Source organism: Carassius gibelio, chromosome B1 (assembly GCF_023724105.1).
Source record: "Carassius gibelio isolate Cgi1373 ecotype wild population from Czech Republic chromosome B1, carGib1.2-hapl.c, whole genome shotgun sequence".
NCBI classification, from domain to species: Eukaryota; Metazoa; Chordata; class Actinopteri; order Cypriniformes; family Cyprinidae; genus Carassius; species Carassius gibelio.
The window spans coordinates 25,043,009-25,062,706 of NC_068396.1; the positions used below are offsets into that span (position 1 = coordinate 25,043,009).

Consider the following 19,698-nt stretch of genomic DNA (forward strand, 5'->3'; position numbering starts at 1 on the left):
AAGTATCATATGGCTTCTGAAAACTTGGAATACATTGTGTGAGTTATCAGCAATACTAAAAAGATGGTTCTTTACAGGTTCAAGCATAATAACAGTTATATTTACAACCATATCATCCCGATGAACACTTTTGAAATGGTTCTTTGTGGTAGTGTTTTGAACATGCAAGTGTGACCATCTCTTTTCAGTTGAGGGTACTGCCCAAATTGTGAAGGGCTCATGCTATTGTGGCTTCAGAAACATAATTGCTTTTACTTCAACAAATGAAAGAGACATGATGAGCCAAAAGGGTTCTATTATTTTTTTTCCACAAACGCATCACATGGCTTTGGAGCAACATGAACCGATGATGAATTTTCATATGGATGAACCATTTCTAAAATGATCCTGATCAGATTAATTTCAGTGGTTTGACATCTACCACCCAAAACTTGAACTGCTGGAGTCCCATCAAAGGCAGTCAGATCAGGTCAATAGCTCACAGCCATTTAAATGAAAAGTTTTCCAGTGGGAGACTGATTCGAACCCAGCACTGTATCTCAATCTTCTCGTCTCAGGGTCAATTTTAACATGTTCCCTCCAAGTGAGGAGCAGCAGCTGAAGCAGCAAATGGGAATGGTCAGCCTGGCTACGCATGTCACCTACCTGACAGAATTCTTTTTGACAGTGAAGTGTTTGTGCAGTTTTACAGAGGGACAATGCAAAACTATAAGACCAACAGCACATTTTAAATATAAAATGAGTGGGAATATCAGTGAACCTTCTATTTTTTATTTGTTTATTGTTTTTTCATTGTTTATTTTTTATTTTTTTTGCAAAAAAAAACTCTGTGGTGGAAATTCCTAGTGCAATTGAAAACAGCAAAGTAAAGGATCATGCCGTGCCTGATAATAAGAACAAGGAAAAAGTGATATCCGTTCCAAGAACATTAGTTTTCGCCTGCAAGGACTTTTTGCACAGACAACAGTTGTTCGAACAACACATTCAACGGCTCGTTAACCAGTGTACTACACTTGTATCAAATTTAAAATCATTACTTACTAATTCTTCCTAATCCTGAGGATCACTTACTTTTGTAATTCTGAACGCATTTCGATTTGTGGTCAACTCCTCTGGAATGAGGTAGCCTCAAAAACAGAACTTGATTTGGGGCCTTCAAAAAAAATGTATTACCTTTTTCTCTGAATCTTTCATTCTTCTGCAATCGTTCGATTGCTGCTGATGCTCTCGTAGGTTCTTCTCCCCAAACAGCTTCTTAGCCCACTCATCCTTCTGCGCATGGACACGGTGAGGCTGTGAGGCAATCTCTCCTGCAGCACGGTAGCGGTCGGCTGGAATCTTACTCATGGGTGGAGGCAGGGTGCTACAGTTAGCACTGGACCATCCATCTGTGGACTCTGCATAAGACTCCTGATCACTGTTGTGCCCCTGACGCCAGTCTCTCAGGACGTGAACTGGCAGCCAACGCTGGCCTGATGCCCCCGTCACCTTCTTGCCATGGGCGGAATAGTGCGAGCGTGAAGGAAGGCCTGACACATCCAGCCGTGAGGAGGAGTTTAGATGCCTGCCAGAAAGCAGAAGTGGGTCTCCGTGGGAATGTGGATGGGGCTGAGGGTGATCTACAAACTGATCAGGGCGGTAGCCATTCCGATGTGAGATCGGCGGTGGAGGCGGTGGTGGTGGTGGAAGACCTCCAAGGACACTTTGGCTACGAGGTCCTGGAGGATTTTCCCATATTCCTGTGGGAACATGGCGACTAGGGTTTGCGCCCAAATCAACCAAGAGGACTCGATTGTTCTTCTCCTCTGGCAAGAAGTTGCCGATGCCACTGTCACTGTTGCTACTTGTGCTGTTGTTCTGCTGAGCATCTAGATCACCATCGAGGAAAGCTCGAGCTCGCATACCCTCTATAGATTCTCCCATATCACGGTAAAGCACTGACACAAACTGTAGAAGTGGCTGGGAAGTCGGTGGGAACTCCAAGCAGCCACCGGTATCTGGATCTGGAGTGCAGTCAAAGCCAAATAGTCGGGCTACACCTTGGTGGATCTTATGATGACAGAGTTCAGGGTCTACGATAAAGACGTGACAAGACGTACGCAAGCCATGCTCTTCCTCACCGTGTCGATTCATGGCATGGTCATTTGTGGCTTGCATTGTGACAAGTCCAAAGAAGCGGCGGTCGTCTGGACACACGGCACTGAATGCTAACTTCTCTGCAGGGTAAGTGGCTAGAACAGCACCTCGATCGTTGCACAGCTGTACACAATCATGCATGACTTTGAGCAGGACCAACGAGTGTATTTTTTGTTCTGCGCGCAGACGTCTCATACAGCCACGAATCGCCTGCAGGCTGTCACTTTCCAAATTGGCACTTGTTGAAGCTAATTCAATAGATCCCAAGTATCCCACAACCATCCCAACATTGAGTATACCCGCAGAGTCTGCACTTTGCAACAGGGCAAATTCATCTTGCTGTTCAAACATATCAACGAACACAGAGTCTTCATTGAGCACTTTGGCCATCTCCTCTTCAGTGAGTAAGTTGGGATCACTCTGTCGGGTGCCAGCGTTACCGTACGAGAAGTCTGGCTCTGAGAGAGCCCTGGTTTTAGAAGAAGATGCACAAGCTACTGCCTTCTCCGAGCTGCTGGATGAGTGGCTGGAATTTTCAAAGATCATGTTAAAGATTCCACCAGACTGCATTTCTGCTACTACACGTTCTGCCCGGTTTATGCCAAGTGTCTTTGAGTCTATCTTTGGCCGCAACCAGTGGCTCTTGTGGTCATTGAAGCCCAATTCTTCATCGCTTGAACATGAATCTAGATGTGCATTATTATGACTGCCTTCGGCGATGACCAAGTGTAGGACACCTGTACAGCGGCCAACCAGCTTGACAACGTCCTCATGAGATGCTTTGGACACATTGATGTCGTTCACGCTTAGTATCTGATCTCCAGAGCGAAGGCCCACATAGTCAGCTGGACTACCTTTCAGGATGCAATTCAGCACACATGGAGACTGACCAGATAGTGTAAAGCCATAGCCTGTTCTTCCCCTCGCGACCTCCACCGCTCTTATGCGCGCAGATGGCTGGGCATTCACACGCCTCCTGCCTTGCTCTGATTGCCTGAACATCCTTGCCTTGATCCCCGTTTTACTCTCTTCTGACTAGGGCTCACAAAAGCAGAGATGCAGGGTTTCTGATATCATCCTTCCGGCTCCAGAGCCCAAGTCTAAGGCACTAACGTGGTGCATGACTGAATATTCATACAATACCTTCATAAAGGAGAGAGGGAAAAAGTTCATTAATACGTTGAAAAATTAATCATAACATTAAGAGAAAATCATATGGAAATGGTGAGCAGGTAATTTCAGTTATTAAAATATGCATTTCAAGTTGATTAAATTATTAAAGATTAATTTAAACATTGAGAATTGCAATAACTGTTACTGCTTAATCATGATTTATTCCTTCATTTTAGAATAGGCTTTTTTTTCCATACAGATCTATTTCAAAATACCCACATTTAGATTTTTCCATCTTCAACACACACACACACACACACATATATATATATATATACATACAGTACAGACCAAAAGTTTGGACACACCTTCTCATTCAAAGAGTTTTCTATATTTTCATGACTATGAAAATTGTAGATTCACACTGAAGGCATCAAAACTATGAATTAACACATGTGGAATTATATATGGAATTATATACATAACAAAAAAGTGTGAAACAACTGAAAATATGTGTCATATTCTAGGTTCTTCAAAGTAGCCACCTTTTGCTTTGATTTTGAAGGAGTCTTGAAGGAGTTCCCCGAGAGATGCTTAGCACTTGTTGGCCCTTTTGCCTTCTGTCTGCAGTCCAGCTCACCCCTAAACCATCTGGATTGGGTTCAGGTCCGGTGACTGTGGAGGCCAGGTCATCTGGCGCAGCACCCCATCACTCTCCTTCTTGGTCAAACAGCCCTTGATGCCTTCAGTGTGAAATCTACAATTTTCATAGTCATGAAAATAAAGAAAACTCTTTGAATGAGAAGGTGTGTCTAAACGTTTGGTCTGTACTGTATGTGTGTATATATATTAGTGTTCAAATTAGAAATGACCAGGTGGTGGACTGATAAACCAATACATATATATGGAACCAACATGACTACAAGGATTCATGTTTTAAGAGCTTGGAACCTGTGTTTTCAAAATATCTTTTTATCATCCCGTCATTTTGCACTGTCCCACATAACCTAATGTTATATATAATGCATCTAAAATATAACGATATAAACCTAACAATTATATAACCAAATAAAAAATACAAGCCTTACTGGACATTTATATGCAATCGTATACGTTATATGCACTATGCATTTAAAGGCGGAGGACAGCGTTTTTGAAAAGTAGCGTGGAGTTAGCATTTATAATAATAAACATGAAACTGACAGGATACACAAACTCACAAATCTAACAACGTTAGTGTTTGTCATCGACATATTTTCCTTAGTTTCCTAAAAGACTTTCTTAAAGTTAAAGATGCGAAGACGACTCATCCACTCTTGCTGTCGGTCCCGCCTTCTTTTCCCCATTGTTGGAATACCCACGCGTCAACATGTGTAACCATGACAATGGAACTGTCTCCGGACATTCTCATCTCTCATTGGTTTCCATCGCTGTCAATCATCTCCACGGACCCAAAGCCCCAAAACCCAGTTGGACGGAGGCTTGCCAACTGACCACAAAAGTTATGCTACAGGTGTCCAAGGCAAAACGAGTGAAAAACGAATAGAATTATAAAAAATAAAAACACCGTGCACGTCTTAATACCTAATACATTCTAGATTAAATTAATATTTAATACCGATATCGAGAGCCGAGCTGCCTCGGTGTTGGTTTTCGCGAGTAACAGCTGGGCAGTGAGCAACATCTAACGGTTTTGAATTATAGGCATCAGTAGCCTGACTAGAATAACTTATAGAGACACTACTCATACAAATCTACAAACAAATATATATAACCCATTATAGATCCGCATGCAGTTAAAAAGCTTATTGTACCTAGAACGTTTAATATCAGCAGAAAGTGCAAGAAATTCCCATGGCTACATTGCTAACATTAGCCGCCACTTCCCAGAAACTTCCCTGTGGGGAAGAAATAAAGAAATCGTAGCATTACAGTACAGATATCAGGGAGTTATAGATCAAAGTTATATTTTAGATAATTAGTGTTCTTACTTGTGACGGATTTGTCCAAAGCTGATGTGAAGTTTAGTGACATGGTAACCTTAGTGCTGCATAAGGAGTAAACAAAAGGAAAGGGCAGCTGGTGTGTGGACAGCAGAAGAGGAGGAGGAAACTACATCTGTTTTCTTCTTTTTCTGTAAAGGGCTTTTCCTGTATGTGACATTGGATTTAGGGCTATAATTCAGTTTATCCTCAAGTGTTATATAGATGTGGTGTTTACGAGTTGAATGGCTTTAAGAAATATACCCTTCCAAGTTCACACTAGAACCATTTAAAGTCATTTAACAATTGTTCTTGTTCTTTAAATAGGTCTGTAGAAAGTGACAGATTTTAACACCCAGGGTGCTTCCATATCACATTACAGATGGGATTATCAAGAAATACGGTTTATTTTAAGATCATTAGTAGCAAATAATTTGGTTAATAATTAACAGCTGCTGCTGTTGAACTGACGAACATAAATGCAAAACTCAATTTCATACACAAGCCCTGGCCTTGGAATCCCCCATTTGTTCAGTACAGAAAGTTAATAACCTGCGCTTTTCAGGGGATTACCACCATAATCTCAAAAACATCCAAATCCATTATCAAGCACATCATAAAACATCCAGCCACGGAGTAGAAAATGTTTAAAGCATATGGGTAACTGTATAAAAAAAAAGTAATGATTAAAAAAAATGTAATCACAATATTTCAGGGCTCTTCAACTACTTAAGGGCCATATTCTTTGAAGGACTGTTTTTCTAAATCGAATACATATCAAATACCCAACTGTCGCATTACAAAAATAATAAAAAAGAACAGTGTTTCTCCTCTATTCCCCTTTAGAACTCCCATTCTGTGTAGAATAAAGTTGAAAATAGCACAGGCTGGATTTAGAGTCACTAGCTGACAAGCCCCACAATATGTGCTAAATGAAAAATGCAATTAAACAAACTGAAGATTTTACATCTTTTATTCATTTCTATATTATAGTATTTTCATGATTTCTGACAGTTGAAAATTGCGATGGGCGCAGTAGTAACATTAATTCTGCAGTATTTCACGTTTGGTCCAACCATGTTGGTGGTCTTTATGAACAGCATTCAAGTTATTCCAGCTGTACATGACCCCTAACACTACTATCCTATTGAGATTTAAACATCTTCAAAAGTCACTAAAGATGTGTTTCAAAGGACACAGTATGTATATTTGCCAATTATATAAATCCATTATTTTGAATGGTTATATAATCTATAGATTTGCAAGAAATCCTGCAGGCAATATTTACCATGAAGTAAAGGCTTTTCACTGAGCAGTGAAAATATCAAGTATAATTGCTATTTATATGTTCTGCTTCACTAAGACAAAGCAGACATTTCATAGAATCATAATAAACATATACATACTAGACATGACCAGCTTATTGTCTCCATGGAAGCATGCAATGAATCATGTAATTTACCAAATTTGTCTGTTATTGGCAGTTACGGTTATGCAATTTCCATGTAGACTGAGCTGACTAACAAACACAAGTCACCTCGTTTCAAATGTTGTCATCACATAAAATATTGACTCAATATTGAAAGCAGACTAAAGCATGCTTCAAGTTAATATACATCCTCATCTTCTCAAATAGACTTATATTTACAGTAAAGGTTTCTATGCCACCCGAGATGGATAAATTATTGTTTTTTAGTCTCTCAAAAATGAAAGGTTGGGTTATTGTGCACATTCTCTTTACACCATCTCATGTCCACCAATACTGGTAGGTGTTGTCATGCACCACACTTCATTTATTTAATCACAAATAGTGTCTTTTACACAAATTGTACATTGATGTAAACACACTATAGATTGAAATACATCCAGTCATTATCCATTATTTTGATCAATAATCGTATCTTTCATCCTGAGCTTTTGAAAGAAATTTAACAAAAACTAAAGATGTGTTTCAAGGGACCGTATGTAGATCTGAGCTGCAAATTTCAGATGCATAAACCATCATCTAAAAACTTCTCTATGCTAACCTCTATGGCTATTTCACACCTTGTCCATACAAAAGGATTTAAGAGATTCACATTTGTGATCTGGTTTTTGTCGGTTTTAAAAAAAAAGTAGCACTTTAAAAACAATAAATATAGACAACCAAATTTTAAGAGGAAAAATAAACTTTGTTCCAGGCAATTTACCCCTCTTACCCAGTAAGTCAAACACATTTTACATTTAAATACACAAAAAATCTTATCATACCCATAGTCCTACGTACCCTCTCCCACATTAGAGGGGATATACAAATTCAATTTACAATCTATTTTCGCTCCAAGTGCTAGCAAACACAGAGCAAAGCAATGCGTCACCCATGCAAAAGAAATTATTTTAAACTGAATAAGTGGCGAGTGTATGAAAGTGAGTGTCTTTCTGAGAGTATGGACTGTTGGAGAGGAGAGTAGAGACCGATATTGTATAAAAATACCCAGATGTATTTATTTTAGCAAGTTTGGACAATAAGTAACTTGGAGCTGGACTACAGGACTGCGAACTAAAAGATCTGATCCTGGATCTGCTGAATTTCGGAAGTGCAGGAGATACATTAATAGCATTTGCATCATGTTTTTAAAAACATTCACTACAATATGTTCTCTAGTCAGTTTGTTTCTAGTTGAAAATTCTCTATATTAGAATATAACGTTACTAATGATGGAAACGCATTGTCAGATAACCTTTTTGACCAGCCTCGCAGTTTTGCCCCAGTAACATTCTTTGATACCAGATGAAGAGCATTTATACATACAAAACACAGAGAAGACAAGCTTGCATCCATATACACTTTTAAGACGTTAAGTGACACACCGTGAAATATTCTGATGGTAGCAATGCTTTTCTTTTTTTTAATTACAGATTCTGGTGTGCTGGGGTTTTTGTGGCCACATACTTGAAGGAATGGATTGGTCCCACTGTCTCTAATAACTATGAACTACTTGGGGCAATGTCCTCTGGAGTATAACGATACCGTTACTGCTCCAGACATCCACTCAGAGATAACTGTTTGTTGTTGCCATTCATCCTGATGTGTAACGTTCGGATAAGTGCGTTGTCTTCTGATTGGGTACGGTTACCATCTTTTGTGTTGTTACCAATTTGCAGTGACGATGCTAATGATACAATATATATTTTTTGTATTATAGTGGCGTGTCTAGGTGAATGCTCTGCAAACAGCAAAGTAACTGGTGATACGGACTACCAGGTGAAGCCACCATCTCAAAGACCGACTGGAAGGCCCTGCGGTCTAACTCCTCGTCGATCTGGTGTCGGTAGAAATCCATAGCTACCAGACAAAAGAGGCTAATATCTACTGTGTCGGACTTCCCCATGCGACTGATGACATGCGGCAGGCTAAAGTGAAGATGTTAAGGAAAACAGTATGGAATAGGAAGTGTGCTATTACGAATAGAAGGGGTGCAATAACCGCACCAACTGAAAATGATGCGTGTTTAAGGATACAGTGCAGATATCCACTGGCTGGTCGAGGCACTGACAAAGAAACAAGACAGGCTCCACATTGCCATGGCGACAGGCGTCCTCTGTGTGAAGTTCGACAGTGAGAGTAGCACCCAGTCACGCACCATGGAGGACTGCCCAGTCGCATGAAGTGTCTGAAATACCTGAATCGAGAAATATATGCACTATGAATATATAGTGAAAGACAATGAGATCCAATTTTAAGAAGCAAAAGCATTTAAGATCACAGAGTAACTGACACGTAATAGGGTTAGTTCACACAAAAATGTAAATTGTCATTAATTACTCACCCTCATGTCGTTCCAAACCCCCTAAGAACCTCGTTCATCTTCAGAACACAAATTAAGATATTTTTCTTGAAATTTGAGAGCTTTCTGACCCTGCATAAACAGCAACGCAGCTGACATGTTCAAGACCCAAAAAGGTAGTGAGGACATCATTAATATAGTCCATGTGACATCAGTGGTTCAACGGTTATTTATGAAGCTACAAGAATAAATTCTGTGCGCAAAGAAAACAAAAATTAGGGCTTCATTCAACAATTTCTGACACAGGAGCCTTGTTTACAAGCCAAAGGAAGACGTATGCTGTATATAAAAAAATGGACAGAGAGGATGGCTTGCAATTCTTTGCCCAGCCTTACTTATTTGAATCAGAATATTCAGAAGATGAACTAAGAGAGGTCGATGTTCTACATCAGACATATGTTAGCAAGGAAAAGAAGAGATTGTTGATTAAAGTTGTTTTTTGCAAAAGTTTTTACGTAGCTTCATAACATTACGTTTGAAGCACTGATGTCACACGGACTATTTTGACAATGTCCTTACTATATTTCTGGGCCTTGAACATGTCAGTTGCATTGCTGTCTAAGCACGATCAGAAAACTCTCAGATTTCACCAAAAATATCTTCATTTGTGTTCTGAAAATGAACTAAGGTCTCATGGGTTTTGACATGGTACCAGATTTCGGGGGACTTTAAAATACTGAGAATAATTAGAATTTTGAATGCATTTACTTTTGTAAAATACTTTTCCCCATCAACTGGTCACAATATACAATACCGCTGTATGCTGCATCAAAAACGTGTGTGCACTCTGATGTAAACAAGCGGAGCACGTGAGAGACGCACATTCACTCTCTGACAGCAGATACGCTACTTTCTATTATAATTCATTATTTCACACTTTAATCGATTTAAAATCTTTAACTTCATACATTTTGTTTATTGCTTTACTGTATTTAAATGTTCAGTTATTTTTGCTATAAGAAAAAGGTTATTAAACCTGTTATATTGTATTATGCAACACTTTTTTGCAACTCAATTTCGCGATTTCAATTATTGTGAAAATACTGTATACCGTGATAAAAGCAAGAGCAATTAATTGCAACATGAAAATTTGATACAGGTATATTCCTATATGGGTTTAGAACGACATGAGGGTGGGTAATTTATGAATTGATGTGTGAACTAGACCTTTATGAAAGATTCTGCACCCAAAAAGTGGCACTTGCCTTGTATACCACTGTAGCCATGAATTGTGGGTAAGGTTGCTGATTGGACAAGAACTCCCCAATGACTTTGTTCATGACGTCCTGCAGTGGGAAAAAGTCATCCAGGAACTGAGGAAGGATGCGGGCTACCACACGCGCCTCACTTGGAAAGCCTTTGCGAATCCTGCGGCAAAAGGATTCCCATAGATGAATTAGTGGAATACAAAAAATGATTTTCAGGTAAGGGTAAGTTTCTTCAAAAAGAGACATACGTACCTGTCAAACAGGACGGATACACGCTCCATTGCAACAATGACCGATTCGCTGTCAGGAGCTGTGGGGTCTGCATCAGCAGGGCGCCCAGGACTTCCCTTCTCCTTTCCTGTTGGGTAAAATTGAGGAACAGCCCCATCATGGATCCACCCAGATAAAAATAGATTTCTATACCACCCTAGATCTCGTATGTTAATTTGAATATCAATCTTCTTATCTAGTATTTTCACAGAAACAAGATTAAACAACCTGTCACATTAGACACTTTTTTGCTGAATTCATACTGAGGACTGGGTTACTATGTGCTCTGTTAGTAGGGTGAGCATCTAAGGTGAGTCTGTTCTTATGACTGTTGGGTGTTAGTAAGGTGGGTAAGTATTAAAGATGAAGCTGAAATGTGTCCTGCCTTCCTCTCCAGCCACACCTGTGTACATGCAGGTGAGCATGAGACCCAGGGCAGCCATGGCACGGTGTGGGCTGGGCATGTTCACACGTTCAACGCTCAGCTTCACTAGCGTCTCTGCGTCCATGCGTGACAGCTGCTCAGACAAAAGCAAGCGCTCCAGACCTCGCAGAACGCAGTGGTAGATGATGGATGGTGTGGCCTCCTCACTAGCAGACAGCATCATACAGCATATCTGGAAATGTAGAAAAGGTACAAGAGTAGAGAGTCACAGGACGATTATACACAATGACTACAAAATGTGTCTAAAAATGTTTTTATTTAATAAAAAAAAATTGCCTTATTAAAAAAACTATTATTTTTAAGCTTTTTTTTCCTTCTGGGACCTGGAATTTGAGTCAATACTGCTAATTAAACAAGATTCTGCTGAATGTGTTCCTCCTGTGCTGGCTGGATTAGGACAGTTATGGATAAATAAAGATGACAATAAAACTTCCAGTAGGTGGCAGCAAATCCCAGTTTTAATAAAATATTTATTGAATCATTCAAATCAAATGATAGTTTTAAAATGGCTAATGCAATTAGAATCTAAACAAGTGAATGAACCACTGGCTCACATGATTCATTCTAAAAAAGATTCATTCAAGAAACACTGCATTACTCTAGAATGTTGTATAAAATTATTAGCTAATATATCTACTGCGTTCTTATGGGCTTCATCGTGCAGTGCATGCTTCGGACTCATTCTCAAGATGTGTTTTTGTTTGTTTTTTGCAAAGTCTTTGACATAAATGTCAGCTCTCCTATCATCTCTCACAGTCACACACATACAGCACAATGACATCATGTCAGGGGAATGTCTTTAAATTCTAATCAAGGAAAAATCATACCTTTTGTTGTCTTCTTTTTAAAGAACTTCAAAAGTTGTGCTTGAACCATTTTGCACGAAAAATTACGTAAACTTGCTTCAGCTTGTGCGCAGTTTGTTACAGTACTGGGTTCTGATTGGCCAATCCCCATTATTTAGTTCAGGAATCATTATAAGTAGAGAATTTCAACATTTAATTTGCACAATCAATTGTACATAATAATACCTATTATAAATCTAAAGGGGATTATTATTATTATTTTCCTACAAATATCAGAATTTAATTCAGAAATATAATTTCATGCCACGTGACATTTTACAAGCTGAATATACCTTGCACTGTTGCAAAAAGGTCCAATTATAAGATAAAATCTTTGTTCAGCCACATGGATTTGTCGTTTGGACCACATGACTTAAATTATTTTTTCTCTAAACAATGTAATTGCAAACTTCTTTTTAACTACTAACAATAAATATATTTATAGATTTGGGGGGAAAAAAACAGTTGACATTCAGAATCAGATTGAGCAGTTAAATCTTTCCCTTTCATTGACAGACTTTCCAGCTTTCTATGACAAAAACGCAAGTTTCTCTCTTTTTTTTTTGGCCTATTCATTCAAATGTCGATAAAAACAGAATGCATGAAGCTATTGTTGCCAGGCAACTCTCTTTTTCTTTTTTAAACGCTGGCAGGGAAAGAGTTACTATTTCAACACTTTTTTTCCCCAAAGTGTGGCCTCTACCCACCTGAATAATCCCGGCATTGAAATCGGACCCTACATCCAGGGGGTAGTTCTCCATCATGTAGAAGGCCACCGCACACATCACTAGCACATGCTGCTGGTTGTGTAGATTCACACATCTGAGAGACACACACCAACAGTGTTATGCATAAACACACTCATCTATTTTCAGTGAGGCTATCTGATGCTAATTCTAGCCCTGGTCTTTAATGAGGGGTCTCAGATCTCAGTAAGACACCATACATTACAGCTAATGAGGAGCTGATGACCATGCACCGTGCTGGTGTGTGTTGTGATTGCCAGTGTGAACCTATTATTGAGTCTCCCAGCATGCCACAGAGACTTTGGCATTAGCTTTGACTGCATGGGGCATAACCTCTTAAGAGAGATGCTAACAGTATGAAGTCTTTCATCCAATGCAGGACGCAAGCCGTTAACCTCTCATCACATATTCTCTTAAATAAAATAGCAAATATTAAGAGTGAGTGTAACACTAACGACTGATGTGGAGTAGAGGTTAAAGCTCAAGGCTGGTAAAAGGAAGAGTTATAATTCAATCCCACCAAAGTCAGACCGTAAAGTGCGTGTATGCATACAGGTTGTAGTGTTACTCACTGTGCTGTAGCTCTAAGGTTAGAGAGCAGGTATTCACTGACGGTAGGTATAAGCTGGTGTGCCGTATCATCCAGTAGGTCGCACTCCAGCACGTATAGAACGCCGTGAAGAGCGCCAATTCGGCTGGGCAGATGAGTGCTGCGCAAGGTGCTCTCCAACAGACGGCACACAGGCTCTGCGATGGCTTTATCCTAACATGAATACATTAGTCCAAACTTTTAAATAGCTGTAACTGCATTTATTTATATAGCTACTGCATGAGTGCATATATATGCTCACCATGCCAAGCACTGCGGCTGCTTTGCAGATAGCTGGCACGAGGTACTGGTTGAGAATCTCATCTTCTGGTGGATGGACCTTCTGCAGCTCAGTCAGAGTGGAGAACATCATATCAAACTGATTCCTCTCGGTGAAGAGATCAGACACTGCCAGCAGCTTGAAGACACACAGAGACAAAGAAAGGATTTGTGTTAACTGTACAGGAAGAGCAGAGGTAAGTGTACAGAAGAACATTTGAATGTGTACGCTCTTAATAAACACGTTCAAACTCTCAAATGTTTATTTACTGTGCTGGGCAACAAATGTTGAAATATGTTCTATCGAATAACTAAACAAACACACACAGTATGACTAATCTAGTCTGATTCATGAATAAATTACTCCTGTGACCCAGTTCTTATAAAGAATCACAAAATAACAAAAAAAAAATAAAAATCAGGAGTTATCGGCCTGAATCGGTCTTCATAAAATAAATTATGTACTTGATGCTTAATTTAAATCTGACTCACTTCAATTATGTCTGATTTGAAATGAGGCAAGAACTGTTTTGTGAACTTTTGCTTTGTGAAGCGCAAGAAATTCTTACCGATTAGTTCATGACAACATGTTAGCAAAATATTTCACTTAAACAATTTCTGTAAATTCCAGCTTAATTTAAATAAAAATACTGAATCATAAATTCAATGTTTAAAACATTAAATACACAGTATGCAAGTTTCACCACTAGACATAGACGCGGTAGTTTCAGCAAAGGATAAAATGCATTTGCAGCACTGCAAATCGCTTACAGAAGCTCTGCTACAAAACTTATTTAAAAATATCCCTATGATCAGTTGTTCCTTCCTCTTGGCTGCTTTTGTTACAGGAAAGGATGAAGCTGATTGGTTGATTCTTGTCACATGAACCACGGTGGACTTGCAGCATTCTGAAAAGTTAAAACGTTTTTATCTCGATGTGGTGCAGATACACCTGGAACAAATAAGTGCGTTGCACCGCATGCGCGTCTCGACTGCATCGCTTCCATTATGAGCGTGCCTTCCGCGCCTCTATATTTGAAATAACTAACGTGAGCACACAAAAGATGCGAACAGCCCCTAAAAAGTGTTAATTTTGCAGTTATTTTGCAACAATAGCTGTTCTATCCAGATCATGGCTGTTTCACTGGGGCCAAAAAAAAAAACACCATTTTGAATGTTTTGGTGAACAAATGGAAAAATATCAATATTTATTGATTATCATCAAAATTAGAAAAATATTGAGATGTAAATTTTTAGCTCTATCACCCATCCCTACTATGGCTTAGAGGTAGAGCATTATATTAGCAGCGCAAAAGGTTGTGGGCTCCATTCCCAGGAAACACACGTTAGGTAAAATTAAAAAAAATATTTATTAATTTTTTTTTAAAGCTGATGAATGGACTCACCGATCTGACCACTTCACTGAGGAGCACAACAGGAGTCTTTCTACTACTGGGGCTGCCAGGGAGGATCCACTGACTGTAGAGCTCCAGAAGGAACTGAGAGCAGGAATGGATGTCAACCCCAGCACGGTGCTTTCTGAACAGGATTACAAGAAAGACAATGAGGGTGTGAACTCTGGAGGATGCTGTTCTGCTAGTACCTTTGCAAGTCTGACCTGGAGTTGATAGGCGATACTGGTGGTGAAGCAGGCACTGGAGCATCTGCTTCATCTTCCTCATCCTCACCCCATTCTTCCTCCCTCAGAGGGGTGATGTTATTTCCCAACCAAACTGAGTGAATTGAAACCTACAAATTGTACAGTATTGATACTGTAAGTAATGATGTGCCTGAAGCCGAATACCATATTCGGAAATGCAAGGACTATGGCTTCTAAAATGAAAACAAAATCTACTAAATAACCGAAAAAATATTTGGTATACACTCCTTATGTTTGTTGGATAACAGGTAAGCTTAAAAAAATAACGCAATATTATACATCAACCTCTAAAACGACTATGCAACAGCGAGTGTGTGAAGTGAATGAGTGTAAACCTTAAATACAAAGCATGAATCAAGTATGTTAAGAAAATCAAGGTTTGTAGAGTAGTCAGTTTACTAACTTGACCCAGTTTGTAGTCCATGTTGCCAATCTCCCTCTCCGTGTTAATCTGCAACAGAAGTTTCTCATGGCTGATGAGGGTGCCTAAATATTTCAGATAAACACACTCAAAGGTCACGGATATGACAAGAGACTGTGCACACATAAAGCAAGAGGATCTTTTGGTTGACCACTGACCTGCCGTTGAGGATGATAAGGATGGCACGGGGTCCCAGGCCTGATAGGGGAAGTGTGTGGCGATGTTGTCTCTCTTTGACACCATGGCTTGAATCTCACGCTCAACCATACCTCTAACGACACTCAGCTTACGACCAAACCTACAAAACACATGTAAAATGTATGATCCACATCTACACCTAGAGGCCCAACACATTAATGAAATAAATGCATACAAACCTGGTGTCCAGAGCTTTGAGGATTTTGTTCCGGGGTTGCTGTTCAGGGCAGCTGACGGCTGGATTTCCTGCTGTCGGCAGAGTCATGGCACTCAACACCAGAGAGGTGATGGCCTGAACCGCCAGTACATTGATCTGAGTCCTCTCCATATCCTCCTGTGACATGAACAGACATGTCTTATCTATCACTCACAGTATCTAAAACAAGTGTTTTGGCCGAAGTCGGATGATTTACCTCTTGCTGGGTTTCTTCTTCTTGGTCCATCGTGATTGGCTGAGTGACCAACACTCCCAACAGAGTGGCCCATGTCTCCTCAAACTGTGTCCGACTGCTCCAACCTGCAAGACCACATTAATGAACCAAACTGCTTAAATCATTTATTCTAAAAATGACTACACGAGTTTTGCCTGATGTCAACAGAGTGACAGATTGTATGAAGCACATCTGTTAAAACAGAAGAGACTAAATTCATTGTCTACTAATTAATTTAAACATTTCACAATCCAAATAGTGCTAAAAATATGTTTCTCACTTGTGAATGAATGCATGTGTAAAACAAAATATGCAAAAATACACTAAATAGGCATTTTATATAGGACAGACGAGTTTCTTGTATAATGTGTTTATGTATTTTTTAATCTTTGAAAGAGGGATGTTCACCAAGACTACATTTTGATTGATAAAAAAAAAAAAATCCAGGTACAGTATATTGTGAAATTTTATTAAAATTAAATGTGTATATATATATATATATATATATATATATATATATATATATATATATATATATATATATATATTATACGTTGTGTTTTCAGTGAATTATTCCATTGTGTTTCGCTTTAAAACACAAGCTCAGTGATTGTTTCTGAAGAGCGAGAAAGCTCACTCACGCATTGCGCAGTGTGAAATACAGACTGAAAGCAACGTCAAAACATCCCACCACTCTATGATACGCAAACTACGTTTTCTCAGCTGGATAAAACAAACCAGCTTTTGATAGTTAAGGATTGCAATCAAGGTAAAGATGATTGCGGTGACATACAAGAGTTGTAAGCACGCGTGTGTCTGATACACCGTGAGTGAGAGCTCTTGACGCACAGATCATATTTTGTATTCATGCACAGACACATTTCAGCAGTTTCCACACACATTCAGTATAATGTTTAGATTTTTCTTGTGTATTTTGCTGTGTTTAGTCAGTGTGCACAAATGTGTCAATTATACAAACTTCTTAATTGATTTGGTTCTTTGGTGTCCTTTTGGAGACTCCCAAATGTCCTTTTTGGTTAAAAGATATGGCTAAATTGATATTGATATTGATATAAAAGATATTGGCTAAATTTACCTTGAAATAAGCTTGCAGAAAATACAGTTTTGTGATAATCACCCTTCAATCCTACAGTTTACTTTGCTTGATATAGTAAATAATGACAAAGTTAACGTATTAAGCAAGATAAATGGTATTTGCTTAATTTCATGATAAGTGTGTAATCGCAATTAATCACACAAAAAGGGTGCGATTAATCACAGTTAAAACATTTTTATCTATTGACAGCCCGAATGTGCATATATATGTAACTCAAAATTGCATTTCAGAACCACTTTTAAAGAGACAGAGGACTCTGAAACTAGTCTCACATACCCAGAGTATTAATGCGGTAGAGGAACTCTCTGAAGACGTCTTTCTCCTGCAGGAACTCTACAGGGATCTCAGGCAATGCTGTGCCAAATTCTCCACTCGGCCTGGGGGACCAGCCCAGCTTCCAGACCTGTTAAATCAAACACATCAATACTTTCATACACTTCGAAAAGCACATAAACACAATGAATGCATAAGCACTCGAACACACTCTCTCACCAGAGGTGGGATTCGGGTGTAGCTGTTCACAATGGGCAGCCTGGCCAGGCTGATGATGACATTCCGTAGAGTAGGTGTAAGGAATGCTGGGATGTTCTTGTTTCTGTGGTGACCCAAAGCCAGCACACTCTGCAGACCCTCAACCAGCTCGGCCATGATCTCACAACACCGCCATTCGAGTTGTTCTAAAACAATAAAAAAATAGCAAACAATGAAATAAACACTTCATCATGGATCAGTGTGTAACGTGTGTGTCAGCTTACTATCTGCAGAGTCCAACTCATCTTCTGACTGCTCTGTTTTCCGCTCCGGCCTAAGAAGCTGGTCACCAGGACCAACCGCAACTACATAACACATCATAATCACAAAATGAATATACATTTTCAATACAATAGCACTTATTAGGTTTCAGTAGGCTGTATTTTCTAACACATACCTGCGTGGATGAGGAGCTGTATACAGTGGATGATGGAGCAGGTGTGTGTAAGGTAGGTGTGGGAGGCAAAGTGTGTCCACACCGCCGGCTGCTGGAGAGCCAGACACAAACACGACAGACTCATCTGAATGTCCACACTCAGAGGCAGCTGATCCTGCAGCAAACGCCAAACTACCACCTACAGAGATTGAAAGAAATATGAGCTTAGTGCCTTTTATTTATATAGCTCCATGATTTCTGCAATGCGGAAAACAGAATCAAAGAATCTAATTACAGAAATTAAATGTACTATATCACATCATGTAATTTGGGTACCCTGCACCCTTAAAGCTGCAGTAGGTAACTTTTGTAAATATATATTTTTTACATATTTGTTAAACCTGTCATTATGTCCTGACAGTAGAATATGAGACAGATAATCTGTGAAAAAAATCAAGCTCCTCTGGCTCCTCCCAGTGGTCCTATTGCCATTTGCAGAAAGTCATCTGCTCCTGGTAAAAAACAACCAATCAGATCTGCGGTCCGTAACTTTGTTTGTGTTCAAAATGTAGAAAAATGTATATAATAAGCGAGTACACCATGAATCCATTTTCCAAATCGTGTTTTGGGCTTGTCATGAATCACTAGGGTGCACCTATAATAAGTGTTTATATTCTGACTATTTTAGATTGCTTCGGGGGTACCGTGGCGGAGTAACCCAGTACATTTGTGATTCTTCATGGACATAAACAGAGAGAAGTAGTTCCGGCAATGATGTTCTTCCGCAAGACGCAAGCAGTTCTGTTTATTAAACGCTAGAGTGTCAAAAGTTCCCTACCGCAGCTTTAAAGTGATAGTTCAAACTCAAACTAGCCAATCAATACTGACCCTCAATCCATCCTAGGTGTATATTAATTTCTTCTTCAAGAGCAATGCAATCAGGGTTCTATTAAAAATGTCCTGGTCCTTCCAAGCAATGACAGTGAATGGGGTTGAGATTTTGAAGGCCAAACAAGTGACCATTCATCATAAAAAGTACTCCACATGGCTCTGGGTGGTTAATAAAGGCCTTCTAATTTTATACTATGCCTAAACTAATCCACTCTCTGGTGAACGCATGTACAACAGTTAGAAGAAGCTAGAGATAAAGTTTATAAAGTAAATTACAAACACATTGCTTCACTTCAGGAGGCCTTTATTAATCCCCTGGAGCCGTGTGGACTTTATGATGAATGGATGCACTTTTTTGGGCTTAAAAATACACTGCCATTATAAAGTTTGGAAGAGCCAAGATATTTTTTTTATATATAGCAGCCAGAGCTTCTAACAGCAACTGCAGTAATGTGGTGACTTGACTAATTAACCCTTTTCTGAAAAGGCAGGCACTTTCTCCCATTCATAAATAACAGGGATGCACTGTCTTTGTATATCGATGATACTTTCAATAGCCGCGTTTCCACTGTCGGGCCAAAAATGATCGTGCTAGTGCATGCCAGGGCCAGTCGCCCTTCCACTGTCACTTGA

At 39.4% G+C, this 19,698-nt stretch overlaps 2 protein-coding genes across 12 annotated transcripts in view; both read right to left on the reverse strand.

The window, feature by feature from the left end:
• Window positions 1-5,361, reverse strand: part of rgs12b (regulator of G protein signaling 12b) — a 44,731-nt gene extending 39,370 nt beyond the window's left edge. For 2 of the 6 annotated variants that reach the window (XM_052546126.1, XM_052546123.1), the window contains exons 1-2: window positions 3,795-4,006; window positions 1,174-3,279 (exon numbers count right to left, since the gene is read on the reverse strand). In XM_052546126.1, the coding sequence (XP_052402086.1) occupies window positions 1,174-3,138 (1,965 nt within the window). In that variant the 5' untranslated portion in view covers window positions 3,139-3,279; window positions 3,795-4,006. Of the gene's footprint in view, window positions 1-1,173; window positions 3,280-3,794; window positions 4,007-5,063; window positions 5,148-5,240 lie in introns of those variants that run through there. The other 4 variants (XM_052546124.1, XM_052546122.1, XM_052546125.1 and 1 more) reach the window with 4 other exon arrangements.
• An 825-nt stretch (window positions 5,362-6,186) lies between these two features.
• htt (huntingtin) overlaps window positions 6,187-19,698 on the reverse strand; it is a 41,145-nt gene continuing 27,633 nt past the window's right edge. For 4 of the 6 annotated variants that reach the window (XM_052545468.1, XM_052545466.1, XM_052545467.1 and 1 more), the window contains 18 exons: window positions 18,196-18,373; window positions 18,023-18,103; window positions 17,760-17,944; window positions 17,544-17,670; window positions 16,133-16,236; window positions 15,899-16,053; window positions 15,680-15,819; window positions 15,504-15,586; window positions 15,059-15,189; window positions 14,847-14,979; window positions 13,424-13,579; window positions 13,145-13,335; window positions 12,534-12,648; window positions 10,922-11,153; window positions 10,519-10,624; window positions 10,264-10,426; window positions 8,733-8,893; window positions 6,187-8,624 (listed from right to left, as the gene is read on the reverse strand). In XM_052545468.1, coding sequence (XP_052401428.1) covers window positions 8,411-8,624; window positions 8,733-8,893; window positions 10,264-10,426; window positions 10,519-10,624; window positions 10,922-11,153; window positions 12,534-12,648; window positions 13,145-13,335; window positions 13,424-13,579; window positions 14,847-14,979; window positions 15,059-15,189; window positions 15,504-15,586; window positions 15,680-15,819; window positions 15,899-16,053; window positions 16,133-16,236; window positions 17,544-17,670; window positions 17,760-17,944; window positions 18,023-18,103; window positions 18,196-18,373 — 2,655 coding nt within the window. In that variant the 3' untranslated portion in view covers window positions 6,187-8,410. The remainder of the gene's footprint in view (window positions 8,625-8,732; window positions 8,894-10,263; window positions 10,427-10,518; window positions 10,625-10,921; window positions 11,154-12,533; window positions 12,649-13,144; window positions 13,336-13,423; window positions 13,580-14,846; window positions 14,980-15,058; window positions 15,190-15,503; window positions 15,587-15,679; window positions 15,820-15,898; window positions 16,054-16,132; window positions 16,237-17,543; window positions 17,671-17,759; window positions 17,945-18,022; window positions 18,104-18,195; window positions 18,374-19,698) is intronic. The other 2 variants (XM_052545469.1, XM_052545465.1) reach the window with 1 other exon arrangement.